The following is a 17,031-nucleotide window of genomic DNA, read 5'->3' on the forward strand; positions in this document are numbered from 1 at the left end:
TAACCAAGTATAAGAACATAATCTTAAATTCCGTAAGTCAGCTTCATTTCGTTTGAATCATTGCACAGTCTTTTTCCATTCCCCTTTTTCAGCTCCAGGCCAGCTGGAGAGGGCAACCTTTAGCCGAGTTTGTGGGTCACTCTGCCATGTTCTGCCAGTTTAAAGCCAGAGATGCTTGGGGTTCCCACTATTGGCTGTCTTGGTCCCTGAGGAGGCAGGAGTCTGAGTTTGGACTCCAACTCCCCTCTTAGAACAGAAAACTAGCCTGTAAACCATCTCACATGGATTTTAACATTTTAGTTTCTCAGTCATTGGAAAATGGGAGTATTGTGCACTATTTTGAGACTCTTTTACCTCTGCCTTAAATTAGTAAGCCCCAACTAGAATAAATAAGCACCCTAAAAGTCCTCCAGATTGCACAGGTAGCCTAGGACATGTAGCTTTACTGATAGAATAAATTAACTAGTGGAAATCAAATTAAGCAGTCATTTGAACATTTTAGAAGAACCTAAAAGCTGGTGTATGTTTTAACTGAGAAGTATACAGACACGTGAAAGGCTTCCACATGGGATGAGGTAGCTACTAGCTGTATGATGAAAAACAAAGGAAGAACAAATTAAGTAAGGAATGTTCCTCTGCTTATTTTTTTTAACTGTGTGTAATGATAATGGTTCATAAAATGAATAACAAGGAAGTTAGGGAAATTATACACAAGCAGCTGAATCTATTGTCATGACCACATTAGTCACTTCCTAGAGATGATGTTTTAGAGACCTTACCAGGTCTAGACATGGAAATCCAATAGCCAGCCAACCTAAGTGGGATCTTTTGTCTTTCTTTCTTTCCTTCCTTCCTCCCTCCCCTCCCCTCCTTCCTTCCTCTCTTTTTTTCTTTCTTTTTCTTTCTTTCTTCCTTTCTTCCTTTTCTTTTTCTCTCTTTCTCTCTTTCTCCCTTCCCTTTCTTCCTTTCTTTCTTTCTCTTCCTTTCTTTCTTTCTTTTACTTTCTTTCTTTCTTTTCTTTTCTTTCTTTCTCATGAGCATTTGTATCCCCTCCATGTATCTTAAGAAATAAAATATTGCCAATATAGTTAAGCCCATATATCCTCAATCTCATTCCTCTCCTTTACCCTTAAATTGCCTGATTTCTTAGGTTCCCATTTATTTCTTTTACTTTTCTTTATATGCATGCAGCCCTACACAGTGTATAACACAAAATTATTTTGCATGTTTTAAAATACAATATAAATATCATACTGTTTCTATACTGCAGCTTGCTTTTTTCCTTAATATTATTTTTTAAAGATCATTCATGATTGGAGATCTTCACTTGTGAGATTTGCCAAATTTCTCTCCAAAGTTTTTACATGATTTTCCCTCTCTTGGTTCGTTCTTTCCAGGTTCAAATCCATTTTTTCAACTAACATATTTTCAGCACCTACTTGCTATTTGTTAATCACTCTGATAAGTGATAAGGATACAAAGTTGAATAAGACACTCCCTGTTCTCAAGGAGCTCACAGTGATTTCAGGGAGGCTGGAGTGTAGATTAAAACTTGCAATAGCATGTTCCATGTGCTCTAATGAGGTGTGCGCAGAGTGCCACGTGAATGCAGAGGAAGAGCAACTGAGTCTGAGACTGAGGAAAGGATTCATAGGTGATGGTGAGGGAAAGGCACCCCAAGACCCTTTGCACAGCACATGCAAAGTCAAGCTGGTCAAGAGAATGGTATGTTGGGGGAGGAGGGAAACATGTAGTTTAATTAGAGCAGAGGGAGCCAAGGTTGAACCTGAAGAGATAGTTAGGATTTTACTGTGAAATAGGAGCCTTGTATGTCATGCTAAGGAATTTTACTTACTCATGTATGCAATGAATGAAGAGCCACTGGGAGGTCTGAAGCAGAAAAGCAGTATGATAAGGTTTTTAAAAATTAATTCTGGTAATAAAGAATGGACCGGAAGGGAGAAAGCCTGGTGACCAAGAGAGTAGAGTAAATGTAATTATGATAATCCAGGAGAGAAACGCCAAGATTCTGACCTAAACAGTGGTATTAGGAACAAGGAGGAAGAGTCATCTTGGTAAATATCTCAGAGGAATAGTGCAAACTCTATGAGGCAACAGTATACAAAGGGTGATAGGAGGTGGGATCAGTCTCACTCAGGTGGAGGCAATAAGGGGTGCATTGTGTACAGAGAATTTTAAAACAATAATAAAACTTACTAAACCACAGTCTGCTTTTTATTAGCACTGTGTGCCAGCAATTCTAAATAATGTCCATGACAAAATTCTCCTCCCTGAGAAATCTTTTGTTGTCTAAGTTCTAAGCAGTCGCTGTGGTAACTGTTGAGTTTTAATAATATAACAAACACATAAGCTTCAACTTAGCACATTCCAGTTACTTAACCTTGATAAACATGGTATTCTACACAGAAATTAATTTGGAGAACATCCAGTCCTACCGTCCACATAGATAGAGATATTCATTTAGAGAGTAAATTTATAACAGATCAGAATTGTGTAAGGTCGTTTCTAACTTGAGACTCTAACCTCTGTGATACTTCATTTACCTCCATTTAAACCATACATTTGAAATAAACAATGATAGCAAAGTGCTTGTAAAAAGGAAGAGATAAAACGTGAGTTCTTAAACTTTGTCATTCTATATGCAAACGATTCTCTGATCCTTGCAGAGTTCACTCTTTTGGAAGCATTTCCAAAAACTACATTAATGCAAAATACATTCATGTGATTTAAAAGCATTAATCCATTACTTTTTCCCTTTATGTTCTATAATCTTTATCATTAACTGAGATATAAGGAGAAAAACAGATTGGGGAGAGAATATAATAAGGTCAGTGTGGGACACATTTAACTCCATGTGCCTACAGAGCTGGAGAAGGACTTGTCTAACAAGTACTTGGAAACAAGAGTGTGGACTAAAAGAGTGAGATCAGGGTTATATAGAGAGTTTGGGGAGTTACCAGAATATAAATGGAGGCTGAAACTGTGGCAGAGGTTGACCTCATCCAGCAAGAGTGTGTTGATAGAAAAGAGGGATACAGAGGTTATCTTGGGGAACACCTACAATGCAGGGGCAGCAGAGGAAGAGGAACAACCTACCTTCCTTCCCCCCAAATGCTTCCCCCACAGATACTGAGAAAAAGAGGCAGGAGAAAAACCTAAAGTGGAAGTTGTCCTGCAGAGAGAAGAGAGAATTTCAAGGAGGGAATTTCAAAAATATTAAGTACTGGAATAAGAACAAGTAACATTGGAAAAGCAAAGCCACAAAGACATCACCCAACAGCTTTGTCAGGGCAGTTTCAGTGGCACCATGGAGACAGAAACTGGATGATGGATAGAGGCATAGGTTGGCATGAAGGAAGCAGAGCCAGTGTGACTGAGTTCTCACTCACCAAGCCTGGCTGGGCAAGAACGGAGGAAAATGAAGAAGAGGCAGAGCTGAAGGAAGGTGTTCTTAGAATCTGAACCTGGGGGAAGAAGTCAGGGCTCATCCAACACAAGACCCAGCGCTTAACTGTACTCTGCTTCTCCTCATCCCTGTGGGTGCAAAGAGATGGGTGGCATGTGAGGGAGGGAGGCTAGGTGATGGGACAGAGCCTGCTGGCCACAGGTGTGTAAGCCCCAGAGCACGGATAGAGGGCTAGTCTTTCCTAACAACCAGAGAAGCACTACCTCCTCTGAGGTGGGCAGAGGACATTAGGATGAGTCAAGATAAAGACGAATTTTGAGAAAGAGAAGAGAGGTAGATAGTATGAGATTTTCCACCCAATGACCTCCACTTTCTCATCAAAAGTGGAAAGATTATCTCCTGAGAATAAATGGGTAGAGTAGAGATTTGGGATGCATTTCTCCTTTCCTACTAATTCACCATAGCATTTCTTCAGTGATGCATAGACCCACAAGGAAGAGCATAAAGAATGACAGGTACTGCTAGTCACATTTTGCTTTGCATCCTGAATGGTCCAGTGTGAAGGTAGCAATGAAGTACACAGGGCATCTCAAGACAGAAACAGGTACATCTACTAGCAATGGAAACTGACAGAATACCCCAACCAGAGAACTCGCCTAAGGAAGCACTGCTGCCTTCCCTGGGCATACTGAACAGAACCCATAGTCAGTTTATAGACAATTAAACTTCCCAATTTCCTGTAAAAAGTAATGGTAATTTAGGCAGACATTTGCAATCCTGTGGGCTATTAAATGGTAATGATCAAATCAGAATATAAAGAGCACTTAGCTCAGGGCCTGGTGTCTGTCAATAAATATTCGCTATTATTATTCACAAAAACCAGTTGAAGAGGACAGAGATGCCTGTCATCTCACAACACTGATTCCTACTAAGCGGTTAAGGAGTCATATCAAAATCCCCTAAACCTTGTAACTCTGAAGTCATTCCTCTCTCCTTGCTCTTAAGGCTAGCCCTTGTGGTCCGCATCTCTTCCTTTCTTGGAAATGTGTCCATGGCATTTGCCCCAGTAAATTAAATAAAACTGAGTCAGTTTTCAGATATAAAAAAAAATCTGGCAGAGGCTATGTTGTGTAACCACAGCCTGGAAGGCGAGAAGTGAAAAGCACAAGCCAGTTACATGAGGCAATGTGAGGAGGACCCGGAGCAAAAAGCCAGATGTTAGCAGATTTCTTTTTTTAAGAAAAATCGAAGGAAAAAAGGCACTGCTAAAGCCCCATTATGTTTTATAAGTGGCAATCACTACTATAAATGAGCAACTTATAAAGTGTTTTAAATAACTTTTCAAGGAGAAAATTAAAGAAATTTTCATCAGTATTAATGAACATAATCATCCTCCAATCCAACACTTCAAAAGGAAAATCTTTATGGCTTTAGGGCTCTAAACTTTTCTTGTTTGATCCTTTTAGTTTTACAACTAAAGAGAGCTATTTATTAGCAAGTGTGGTAAGTACTTCATCACAGCCTGAGTCTGTTGGTATCTAAAAGTCCAAATAAGCATTTGATCAAGTGCAGGGCTTGAGAACAGTTATCTGAGACCTTTGAGTGGAGCACTGGTTTCCACGCCCAAGAGAATACCCAAAAGACCCATAAAGAGTGCTGAGGAATAGCCACATAAATGTAAAGTAAATGCCATGATAACTATCTCTCCACTCTACAAAATTAAAGGACCTGGCTTAATTGTGGACAAGACAGCAGTGCTGTGCTCCTCAGAATTCCTCGGGACCTAAATCATTGTCTCTAATTCATGTGGTGATTAAATTGAGGGCTGGAGTGTTTTGCAAGTTTGCCACGGAATGGCAGACAGAGCTCCCAAGCAATAAGCACAAAGGTAGCTCTAAGAGCCAACTAGGAGAAACCAGTACCATAGTTTGTGTTCAGCTGATACACCAGCTTTATTTATGCCAATCCTAAGAAAAAATATCTCTGAACTGGATAAACCCCTGAGGAATGTTGAAACCACTTTCCTAATCAAGCTATGGTGAAATCACTGTCAAAATCTAAAAATTAACTTCGCCTATTGAAATGTGGGGAATTTCAATTACGCAAACAAGAGCTTAAAGAGACGCAAGGGAGGGTACATGGGTAATTTTCTCTATATTCAAGTAAAGTCAATCAAGAAGGCAACTTGCTAACTGTAACCCACTGCATAATGCGTTTTAACTTATTTTGGCACTTCCATTATAGTTTTGTATATGAACAATCAAAACATGTTAAGTCCTACCAGAAAAAATACAGAGGCAAAGTTATCAATAGCTTAATTCGGGACTGCTTTCCATGTCACATACTTTATCTTTTATTTTTATAGACACAGAAAAAAATAGCCTGTGAAATGCCTACCCATGTAATAAATTCATATGTTCTTAGAAGTCACTCCTCCTCAGCAAAGGCTACATTGCTATTTTTAAATACATTAAATTGAACAATTGGTTCCTATTAGAAGGTCCCTGAATACTATCCGATTCTTAATTCTGCCCAAGTTTTAAGCAGATGGAAGTCAGCATTGTGTAAGATCCAGAGACTCTGAGTAAAGGCACAAAGCTTTAGCTCCTAAGTGAGCATAACATTCAATCTTAAGGTGACTAAATTTTAAGGTGACTAATACACTAAAACAAAAAATGGAATTCACTAAAACTAAAACTGGAGCTGAAATCATTGTTGCCTGGAAACAAGAGAAAACTGGACTGATTATACCCATACAAAAACCTAAGCAGAAAGATAATTGAATGTGGGCTGTTAAATTTGAAGAATACTAATTTGGAAGGTAGCAATGACTGTGGATACAAGTGAATGAATTCAGAGAGGTTTTTTTTAAAGCTTTCCACATTAAGCCTTAGTAAATTAAAGCAAAAGTTGATGGATCAAAATTTTACAAGTCTAATTCAGAAAGCAAGATGAGTCAATATTTGTAAAATGTTTGTAGATCCTTGGTTGAAGACACAATGCAAATATCTATTCCAATTTTAGGTCAAATCCTATTAGAATAGGCACAGGGCTGTGGCATGTGCTCTCTATAATGGAATTTTATTATAATTAATTCATTATTTTTGTTGGAACTGGAGATTAGAGTCTGTTTCTCTCTGGGACATCAAGTACCTACTCAGAGATCTCAAGATGTGTCTCACACCCTCAGATGACAACTTCAGGCCCCTCCTAAATCTGGTCAATTTTTGCTATTGTTAGTTTATTTTAACGGGTGATTGGAGACCTCAAATTCCTAAAGAATGCTATTAGAGCATTTAAATTGTTTAGTCAATTGGGCTTTTCAACAGAAATTCTGAAGGTCTTAGAGATTCACTATCTATGTGAAAATAGTGGCTTGTGGCCAATTAATTGGCTCCTCTGTGACAATATTTGGAAAACACAGTGAGATTTTTATGAGTTTTTAACTTAATATTACTTTGCTTGGTACTCACTTTATTTGATAACTACAAGAGATTTTTAGAAGTTTGCCACACCCGAAGGATGCAGACTGGACTATACTTCAAAAGAACACAATTTAAGAATTTTTAAGAAAATTCAAAGCATGTTCTGTATGATGACAGTATTGTTGGTTTAAGTCTAGTGTTTTCAAGGAGACTTCTTTGAATGAGGACAAAAATGATCAATCAGCTGTATAAATGTTATCCTTTTTGTTAAGAAACATCCTTAATTATAATTACATCTAGTGAAATAATTAACATTGTGATTATACGATGAACCTCTAGAAATAATGCCTTCTTCAAGGATATCAACATATATATACACTGTCATTTCCAGTTCCTTTAAATATAAGTGGCACATGGATACACCATACTAATTTCCTCCTAAGTTCTATCTAATTCTGATTTCTATAAATATAAAATTAGTCAAGTAAACATATACTGATTTTTACTCCAAGCCAGACATCACACTAATCATAACAAAGTAAGCAAATGGCAATTTTAACTCTTATTCTTCAAAGGCAGAAGTAAATATTATTGATTAATCCAATCTCAGTGTCAGAGCAGGAGGCAAGCTGTAGTAACAGAGTGGTTTAAGAATAGAGAGCTGTAAAAAGTCTATAAGTGATTTAGTGTAAAGCAAAATGACAATGTGGCTAAAATAAGTTGTTTAAAAAGTAAATATTCCCATTCAATGGTTTTTATATATTAGTGATTGTATATATTTTTAAGCATGTATCTATTTTTAAAGAATTTTTTCTGGGGCTTAAAGGAGAGATTTTACATTTTTTATTCATTTCAGCCTGCTCTGGATTGTTTATAACAGCAAAAAATTGGAAATAACCTAAATGCCCAACAAGAAGGGTTTGGTTAATATATATTAATGGTACACCAGCAGGTTAAGAGCTCAAATGCGGGAGTCAAACAAAGAATCTAATTTCTGGGTCCACCATTTCTTATCTGTGTTACTTGGCCTGAATAACAATTCCTGTAAGCCACACAGACCGCATCTGCAAAACGAAGGTAACAGAACTTACCTCATAGAGCTATGGTGGGGTAAAAATGCAAGACCTATACAACATGACCAACGCAGTGACTTAGCATGATAAATATTTATGTTCAATTAATTAAAATGTAAATTAAATAAAATTTTAAATTTTATTTATTTATTTACTTACAAGGGGCAGCATGGTATAGTAGAGAAACAAGAAGATTTGGATCAGTCCGAACCTCTTATAAACCTATGTGACATTGGATACATTTCTAATCTTCTCTGACTCTCAGTTTGTTCATTTCTAAAATGCAGGTATTTATACCTAATTCCCAGAGTTGCTGTGAAGAGCAAATACCATAACATGGATAAAGTACTTATCACAATACTTGATACACAGGCTCTCAGTAAATGGTAACCATATTATCGTTATCATCATCATCATTATTGTCATTATTATCCTTGTTATTATTAACAATTTTTTAAAGGTTGTGGCACCATCCCAGAAGATACAAATCTCCCTGGGTGCTCTCTAAATCACCCACCCACGTGTTTATACAGTTGTCCGCTGTAGGTCAATCTTATGTGGGCAAGAGGGTACAGGGTGGCATCTAAAAATTGATTGTAAGACTTCTCTTGCTTACACACACACATATATAATACATAAACACATCTTTGTTTAGTAAATTCTGGAGAATATTTCCAAAGAAAGCAGACAGATATTATTCTCCTTGTGAGAAGACTATTCTGCTTTCACAGGCCTCTAAATAGCACAGGTCTTAGAATTACTTAGAGAAAAGATTGTTAACCAAGAGCAAAACTAAAAAATAGCCACACTTTCATTCTTGAAAATATCTACCTTTTAATATTACGACAAAGGTCAATTTTGCCAGTTCCTATAGAATTTCAAGAAGAGATTCAGTAAAACTTAACAGAACTTTCTGGGAAAAAAAATGATGACATGTTTTTACATAAAAGAAACAACCTTAAACAGATCTTCCTGAGGATACTCAAGCTTCTCTTGAACAACTTAACAATTTACTGTTTCAAGGAATCCTCTAAAGTTCTACAACGCAAGGTCCAAGGTATCCAGTGCATGGGCTCTAGTAATGACATCAGAAGCTCCCCATACCCAGGGCTTCCATTATTCCATATGGTGCCTTTATGTGAATTTTAAAATGGTGCCTCCTCTCTGGATAGATGAGTTAGAAATTACAATCCTTTCAAGTGTACAAAACTCAGCAAGAAAGGAGTTGGCCAGGCTTCCAACCCTCCTTGTCCTCTTGGCAGGGGACCAAGTGACTATTCCACACAACCCTGTCCCTGCCTCCCTTCTCTTCCCATCTCCCACAGTACGAGACCTGAGCCAAATCATCCTTCACACAAGGTCAGAACCTTCGTCTGGTGGGTGGATAAGTGGATAATGACAGATTCTCAGAGTGAAGTCTCCTCCTAAACTTGGCATAACAAAGATTTCATCTTGTACACAGTCTAGTCAAGGCAGTGGCTGCCTGGATTGTGTTGAGGAACACTGGAGACCCAATCCAGCCCCAGCAGAGAGCGGTGAGCAGGTTAGCAGGATAAACCACTGGTTTCCAACAGCACATATACCTCAGATGTCCTGTCCTGGTCCAAACCATTCAAATCACAATCACAAGTTCATTGAGCAAGGTACTGTGACAGGTGCTTTGAAGCAATCCTTCCAAACCTAGTCTCACACTGAAATCTTCATGGGGCTTTTTAAAAATACAGATCCCTCAAAATTTTTCAGTAAACCTAAAACTCTTCTAAAATACAAAATCTTCCAATTTTTTTGGTGTTTTTTTTTTCCTATGTTGTGATAATTTTATTTTTGTTTTTTAAAAATGAGTCTCTTAATTTAGTCAGGGCCTCAGGCTAATAAGAGATTAGCCACTGTCATATTCACAATGATGCATTTATTCAGGGCAAATCTTAATTTTCTTTGTCTTCTTCAGAAGAAAGAGCTGCGAGAATGCCTAAAAGACTTGCACTACTATCAATTTCAAAACACCCTTTCAGAAATTTGATTCCTTGGGCCAGAGGAAGGTCCTTACTATAGTTGATGGTACAAGTGGGTCTTTTCATGTACTGTTTCCAGGCATCTCTACCAGACTCCCTGCCACCACCAGTGTGCTTTTCTCTTCCAAATACACCTCCAATCTCTGCCCCACTCCTTGGAACTCATAGAAACAGAGACCAGAAGGGCGGTTACAGGGGCTGGGAGGGGAGACAGGGAAACGGGGAGAGGTTGGTCAAAGGGTACAAACTTCCAGTTAAAAGATTAACAAATTCTGGTTATCTAATGTACAGCACCTTGATTATAGTTAATAATACTGTATTATACACTTGAGAGTTGCTAAGAGAGTAAATCTTACATGTTCTCACCACAAAAAAGAAATGGTAGTTATGTGACATGATGGAGTTGTTAGTTAATGCTGTGGTGGTAATCATTTTGCAATACATACGTATATCAAATCAGCATGTTGTACACCTTAAACTTATACAACGTTATATGTCAGTTATATCTCAATAAGGCTGGGAGGAAGAATTAATTAAAATAAATAATTTTTAAAGTACAAAATTTATTTTATAAAAAAAAAAATGTAGATTCTTTGGCTTCACCATCAGAACTATTGAATCAGAAACTCCCCCAGTCAGATGTCTGTAACTTGGTCAGTTAGAGAACTCAGAAACCACTGGTATGGAGGGTCCTGAGATAACTATTACTAAGGCCCTCACTACTGTTATCCATTCCTTTTATAATTAAAAGCCTCCTAATGTCAAAATGCAGGATGCAACACATTCATGAGGCATCAAATCAATGTTATGTCTTAGGACCAGGATATATTTTAAGATAAAATAAAATAGAGAAGTTTAAAGTATATGACACACAGTAAGATTAATTACTGTTTTGTGAGTCTTTTTTCTTACTCTTGTTTCTGTGAATTCCTTTTTCCGTGTACTGCATCACAGTGAAAACATGTATTTCTTGTATTTTGAAACATAAGTTAGAAATATGTGAAATTAGGTGGTGTGAATTAAATGCTTCCTACTGCAGTATTAGCACCTTTCCCTCTCTTTTGTTCCCTAGTGGAAACTGAGAAAAAGGCTTACCATCAACTACAAAGTCTCCATTATAAATTATAAATTGGTCCCTTCTCAGCCTTATTTTGTCTTCACTTAGAAAGACAGAATTTCTTTGCCTTTTCTTCATAGGCAAATGACATTATGCTCTATTAAACTTCCTCCAAATGGAATATGTTACATTTTAGTTTTAGGACTATGGGGTTTTTATACTGTGCATGGTGTCTAGTGATTCTTTCTCTACAGAGAAAAAAGCAAGAGGAAATGGGTTTGCATAACAGTCAGAGGGACCTCAGCCAGATACAATGAAAAGTTTCCTGGTAGCCAAGACAGTACAAACTACGAGTCAATGGCGGGTGTGATGGGAACCCTCCTTCTCTGTAAGTTTGTGGAAACAACCCAGATTCTTATCTGTCTGGAATTCTTTAGATGTAAATCTGTCTGATAGGCAAGGAGTGGACTTCCAGGCCTATGAGGTCATTTCTGCCTTGCAGCATTGAAACATTCCAAAGAAACATAAAATACATATCCATAAGCCCAATGGCATAAACCAAGAACAATCTCACAAAGTTTCTCAACCTGAGCACAAGTGACATTTGGGCAGGGCAATTCAGCAAATGCAAGATCGGTTAACATCACCACAACCCACACCTCTGGGTTGAATTATCTCACCACTGGAACGAAGGAAAACAATGTGTTTCTCGCAGTTACGAGGACAAATGAAATATAGGAAGAGCGCCCACGAAGGACCTGCTAAGTGTAAGGACTCATTAACTTCCTTACCCCTCCCTTTAAAATTTTAGGATCTGAAAAGCGTATTTTTTTAAGAGCTCACGTTTATGAAAGACACATCTCTAAGTTGTTCTGCCACAGCCAATAATTTCTGAACCCACAGGTCTTTATTCATAGGGAGCGTGATGCAGTGCCTCACCCAAATAGTTTGGATTTGTTTTGTTTCGGATTGGAAGAAAACATTAGAAAATTTCTCCTTCACTGTTACCTAAAATCTTCTTATACTTCCTCACAGTGGTAGACTGTGTTGAAGGTGCTCCTGTTCTGCCGAGAAGTGACAGGCGTCCCCGCGGCGCAGGAGAGGAAGAGACGAGCTCCTGCTGCGAGAACGGCTACGCATCGCGAGAATTGGACACCATTTGTTCTCGTGGTGTCCGGCCGTGGCTGCTCGGCCAACCTCGGCAGGAACCCCCGCCCCCAGGCTCCCCCCGCCCCCCAAAGAAAAGAAATGAAAAAAGAGGTAGAAAAGATACATAAAGAAAATTGGATATACATCATTGAATGGTAGTATAAATAGTTCATGTTAGTATGTTCTGTAAAGAAATATTTAGATCATTTACCAATCATCTCCTCTTACTCCTCTCAGAAAATGATGGCCAGAATTGATCTTTTCGTTCATGAAGATGCTTTTGTTGTGTCTGTTTCAGAAATGCGACGCCGGATTCTTTTTTGCCCAGTCGGGAGAATGTTTGCCCTGTGACTGTAATGGTAATTCCAACGAGTGCTTGGATGGCTCTGGACTCTGTGTGGTAAGTCGGGGTCATCTATCACTTCTCACATATTGCAGTGAGCCTTTGCATCTTGGGTGGGGATAAAATATTCTTCCTGGATGTTTGAGCTACCTAGGAGCAAACTGCTAATCAGGCTTTCCTTTTACCCTTCACTTTTCCTGTAAAACACCTCATATATAAACTGCGTATGACTGTAAGTGGTCACCAAGGTGTATGTCTGAATGTGCGTGTGTCCCTAGCAGTAACTGCCCCACCACCCTCGGCAGCTGGTTTCCTGCTAACGGCCATTGGTGATGGGCTTGAAAATAATACACAGAGGAGGAAATCATCCATCCAAATTCCTCTGTAATAGTACAGTTTGCCATATGTTTGGCTTCACTCCACATAGACCAGGGGAATAAAACAGTTGTTTCATAGCCTATTTTACAACTTAAGATAGTCAGGTCTATAGATCAAAATTTGTTTAACAAAAAAAAAAAAAAAAAAGTTTAAACCAAATAGCTAATAAAAATGAAAGCTTTGGCATTATGATCTTTGTAACTCTGTAATCAAGCCCCCAAAGAATTTTTTTTTTCCTTAACTGAAATGAATTTTCCAGTAGACAGTGAAACATGATAGAGATTTATGAAGGAGAATGAGAAACCTTTTAGCAAAAGTATGTGCTACGTATTTCCCATTTTCACTAAAGGGACTGACAACCTAGTGAAAATGGGGATTGAAATATTTACCAGAAGTGACTTCAGTAGAGGTCGTAGGAGGCATTTTTAAAGACTTACGCCCTAAGATCATGTTTTTCTTCATGAGCGATACTATTACACAGCAGTATAATAGTAGAAGTTCCCATGAGGCAAAGAGGCTTTCCAAAACTTGTTTCCAAAACAAGAATATTTTTGCATAAACTGCAAGAATACTTAAATATACCTACCTACCTCAAAATTAGCATAATTGTCTGTATTAAGCAGATAATTTTGATTATAAGTGGTCTTCAGGGTGTGTACTTGAAGGTGTTATTTTACTCATGTATTACAATTAAGATGCAAATTAGAACGTTTCCATTTATTTTAAACCTAACAATTCACATTTTTCTAGGGACAGAATTAAGTTGCAAACACTAAACGTTGCTAACTCTTTGTAGTGTTTGTTTAGTCCTGGCGTTTCTGTTTTCCCCTTCCCCCGTCTTCTTAAATAACCATTACATCCAGGATGTCCTCTGTAGCAGTGTAGGCACCCGCAGCTGCCAAAGTCTACCCCTTTCTAATGCTTCCAGCTCCGGTTTCCTGTTATTTTAATCCCAGTGACATTTGAAAAGAAAATCCCATGGATGCACTTGAACTAATAATGTACATCTCTGATAATTTGACCAATTAAAGGCTCTTTGTCATCTAGTTTATTTAAATATAAGACAATAGGGACTGGCCAGCCCATCAGCTGCTGTTAGGCAGTCAGTAAGATAGAAGACTGAAATAAATTAAAGGGGAAAAATGTCCCTCCTGCTAGTGCCTATGGAGGGCTATGACAAAACTACTGTTCATTACAATGACCTGGTCAGAATAGGAGCTATCATGGTTTTATCTTTGACCTGGACTTGAGCTTCTGAAGGGAGCAGTCATCACGTGATTCCTTCATAGCTCTTGGGGCATATGAAGTTCTAATAAAAGTTTGGGGATGGGCTAGGGTATAAACATTTATATGCACACTCAGGGAAGTTGCCGATCTTCCTGCAGTTACTTTGTTCCAAGATAGAACATTAAAAAAAAGAAAGAAAATAGCCATCTTACTTCTCAGCTCCTGCCCTGTAGCCCCAGCTTCTTGTCATCGTTCAGGGAGCCAGAGAAGACACAGCGGCTCCACCTGAACACCTTGCAATTCACTGTGGGCACCAGAGTTTCAATCAGTTCTTACAGTTTGCCTGGCCTAACTCATTTCTCCCATCTTCCATAAGCAACCAAAAATAAATGGCCTTCTTTTATTTCATTTGGATTTATTTTGAAGGCTTGTAATGCCTCTGTCTTATCTTCCCCTCTTTGTTTCTAATTCTTCCTCCATTCCCATGATCAGTTTCAATTGGACCTTATATTTTACAGACTGATTTTAAGGAACTAAGCCATTTGACAAAATATATAGAGTAAACAAAGTTATGCTACCATTTCAGACATACCAAAAAATCTTAAGAGATTTCTTCACAAGAGGAATGCCAACTCTTCAGATGCAGAAAGGTGGCTAAGTGAAAAGTGGATTAACTAATGAATTCCAGTATGCATTGGTTGTCTTTCCAAAGGGCCACTTTGCATCTTATCAAAACCAGGGTGCATTGGAAGGGTTCTCAGTGGAGTCAGCTAGGCAGAGCCTTAAAGGCCAGGCAACTCCAGTGGGCATGGCAGACTCTCTAGGAAAGCTCCCGAAAGAGGCATGAGAAAGGATTTAAGGTGTAGAAACAAACAGAAGCAGACAGGTGGCTAGTGATAGGAATGCCTGGTCACTGATAACCTATAGTTTATCCCCCGATCTAGAGGCTAGGTACAGAGAACCAAGAAGAGGCCATGACTAAGGCCAGTTACCATCTAAAGAACTGGTGCTTCATCATTAGGAGAAAGCGTGGAGCCCACTGACCAGAGCTAGAGTGGAGAAAATCTGACTTGAAGTTCACCACTGGCACGGGCTCCTCAGGTTCCTTTTGATTAAGCATTGATTTATCTGTTGATTTCATTTATCCACTTAACAAATAAGCATTTTTTGAGTACCACTTATGTGCCTGACACTATTCTAGGATCTGGATTAAGTGGTTTCCACTGTGTGGACTGAAGGGCTGTAGGGACGGAACACCTACTTGAAAATGCTTGTGGACGTGACCAACATAATGAAGTTCAAAGTACAAGGACCAGGGGCGCTTCAGAAACACATGCAGAGACCCCCACCTGCTCAGTGACAATCAAAGAAAAAAAATTAAAAGATTTTGAGGTCTGTGCCAGCATTTAAGGAAAAAATATAAATCTGAATGAAAAGATTTGGATTTGAAACCACTAAATAACTGCAAAACATAATTGAAATCTAGAAAGAAAACCATCAAGCTGTTAAGGATTCACATCTGGCTGGTAGAAATGTGGACGGACTTTTATTTTCTTCTTTTCACTTTACAGTATACCTACCCAAGTGTTCTACAACTGCCTGTAGTAATTTTATAATTAAAAATATATTGATATTTAGATGGACTTCTACCCCACCCTAAGCACAATGGAGAAAAGGAAGTCATTCAACATATTGAAGGCTAAGGAGTTTTTTATTACTCTCAAAGCCTAATTAAAACCTAATTCAGGAAAGCAAAGATATTACATCTCTAATTTCTGTAGACACTAGCATTTTTCTCCTGATTTTCAAACTGTCCTTTATGTGTATTAAGCCAAAATCAACCAATGTAAATCCCTTTAAGACTAAGCATGTGTGATGGATAAAGCAACACCCTTATTAGATGTCCAATAGAAAGAAGAAATTGAGTAATAGGGAATTCTTTTTCCTGTTTTACTTGCAATTATAAAATTGGTATCTAAATCAAGTGCATAATTCTTACATTAAAATTTTGACAATTTTCCAATCTGTTGCAAGCTTGGAAAAACCAAATTTTGCAAATAGTGATTGATTTGGTTCCATGTTGGCTAAAGTTTTGAAATAAAGTCCTAAAATTTGTGTGCAAAGGATTTTAAGTATGGCTAGCTCAGTGGAGCCCCCTGTTGCTTTGTGCCCCCAATGTAAGAGTATGATGGGAACCAAATGCAGATAATAAGTTCTCTGTACATTGTTTTTCCTTCTTTTCTCAACCCTGAACATGTTCCTCCTCTTGTATTCCCCACCTCAATTAATGACAGCACCATTCTGCCAATCCCCCATGCTTAGATGTCCCAGATGCTTCATCAACTGCCTTTTCCTCTTCACCAATATTCAGCTGAACACCAAATCCTGCCAGTTCAACCTAGGAGAGGGCCTCCTCTGTTCTGTGCCATCCCACTGTCTTAATTCATGCCCACAGTATCCCTCCCTGACCACTAGTGCAGCTTCCCAACTACTCATTATGCCCTGCTCCAGACTCTCCTCCCCCTAATCTGTCTTCCTCACAAGCAATGGAAACATCTTTAAAAAACACAACCTAATCAAGGCATCCCCCTTTCTAAAATCTTTCAAGGCTTTCTATTCCAGACCCACTGAGCTTCTCTCTGCCACCTAAACTAACTCTATACTTTCACTCTCTGTGTCTGAACTTGTGTTACCCTGTTCTCTGCCTGGGATTTCTTGCTTATCCTTCAAGGCCTAGTTCAAATGTCACCACCTCCATTAAGTCTTCTCTAGCTTTCTCAGGAAGAGTAGAACCTTTCCCTTCTTTCTGACCCATAGCAGAGTCATAGCACCTGGCACACTATATTCTTCTCAGTTTACCTCTCTGTTTTTATCACAACTTACTCAAAGTGAGTTATTCAAAGGCAGGAACTGGGTCTTCTTCATTTTAGTAACCGTCAC

General features: G+C 38.4%; 1 protein-coding gene across 1 annotated transcript in view; it reads left to right on the forward strand.

Moving 5' to 3' along the window:
• Nucleotides 1–17,031, forward strand: part of LAMA4 (laminin subunit alpha 4) — a 148,189-nt gene that overhangs the window by 27,067 nt on the left and 104,091 nt on the right. The window contains 1 exon segment of the mRNA XM_036871934.1: nt 12,442–12,543. Within this exon segment, the coding sequence (XP_036727829.1) occupies nt 12,442–12,543 (102 nt within the window).

Source organism: Balaenoptera musculus, chromosome 12, assembly GCF_009873245.2.
Source record: "Balaenoptera musculus isolate JJ_BM4_2016_0621 chromosome 12, mBalMus1.pri.v3, whole genome shotgun sequence".
In the NCBI taxonomy this organism is placed as follows: domain Eukaryota; kingdom Metazoa; phylum Chordata; class Mammalia; order Artiodactyla; family Balaenopteridae; genus Balaenoptera; species Balaenoptera musculus.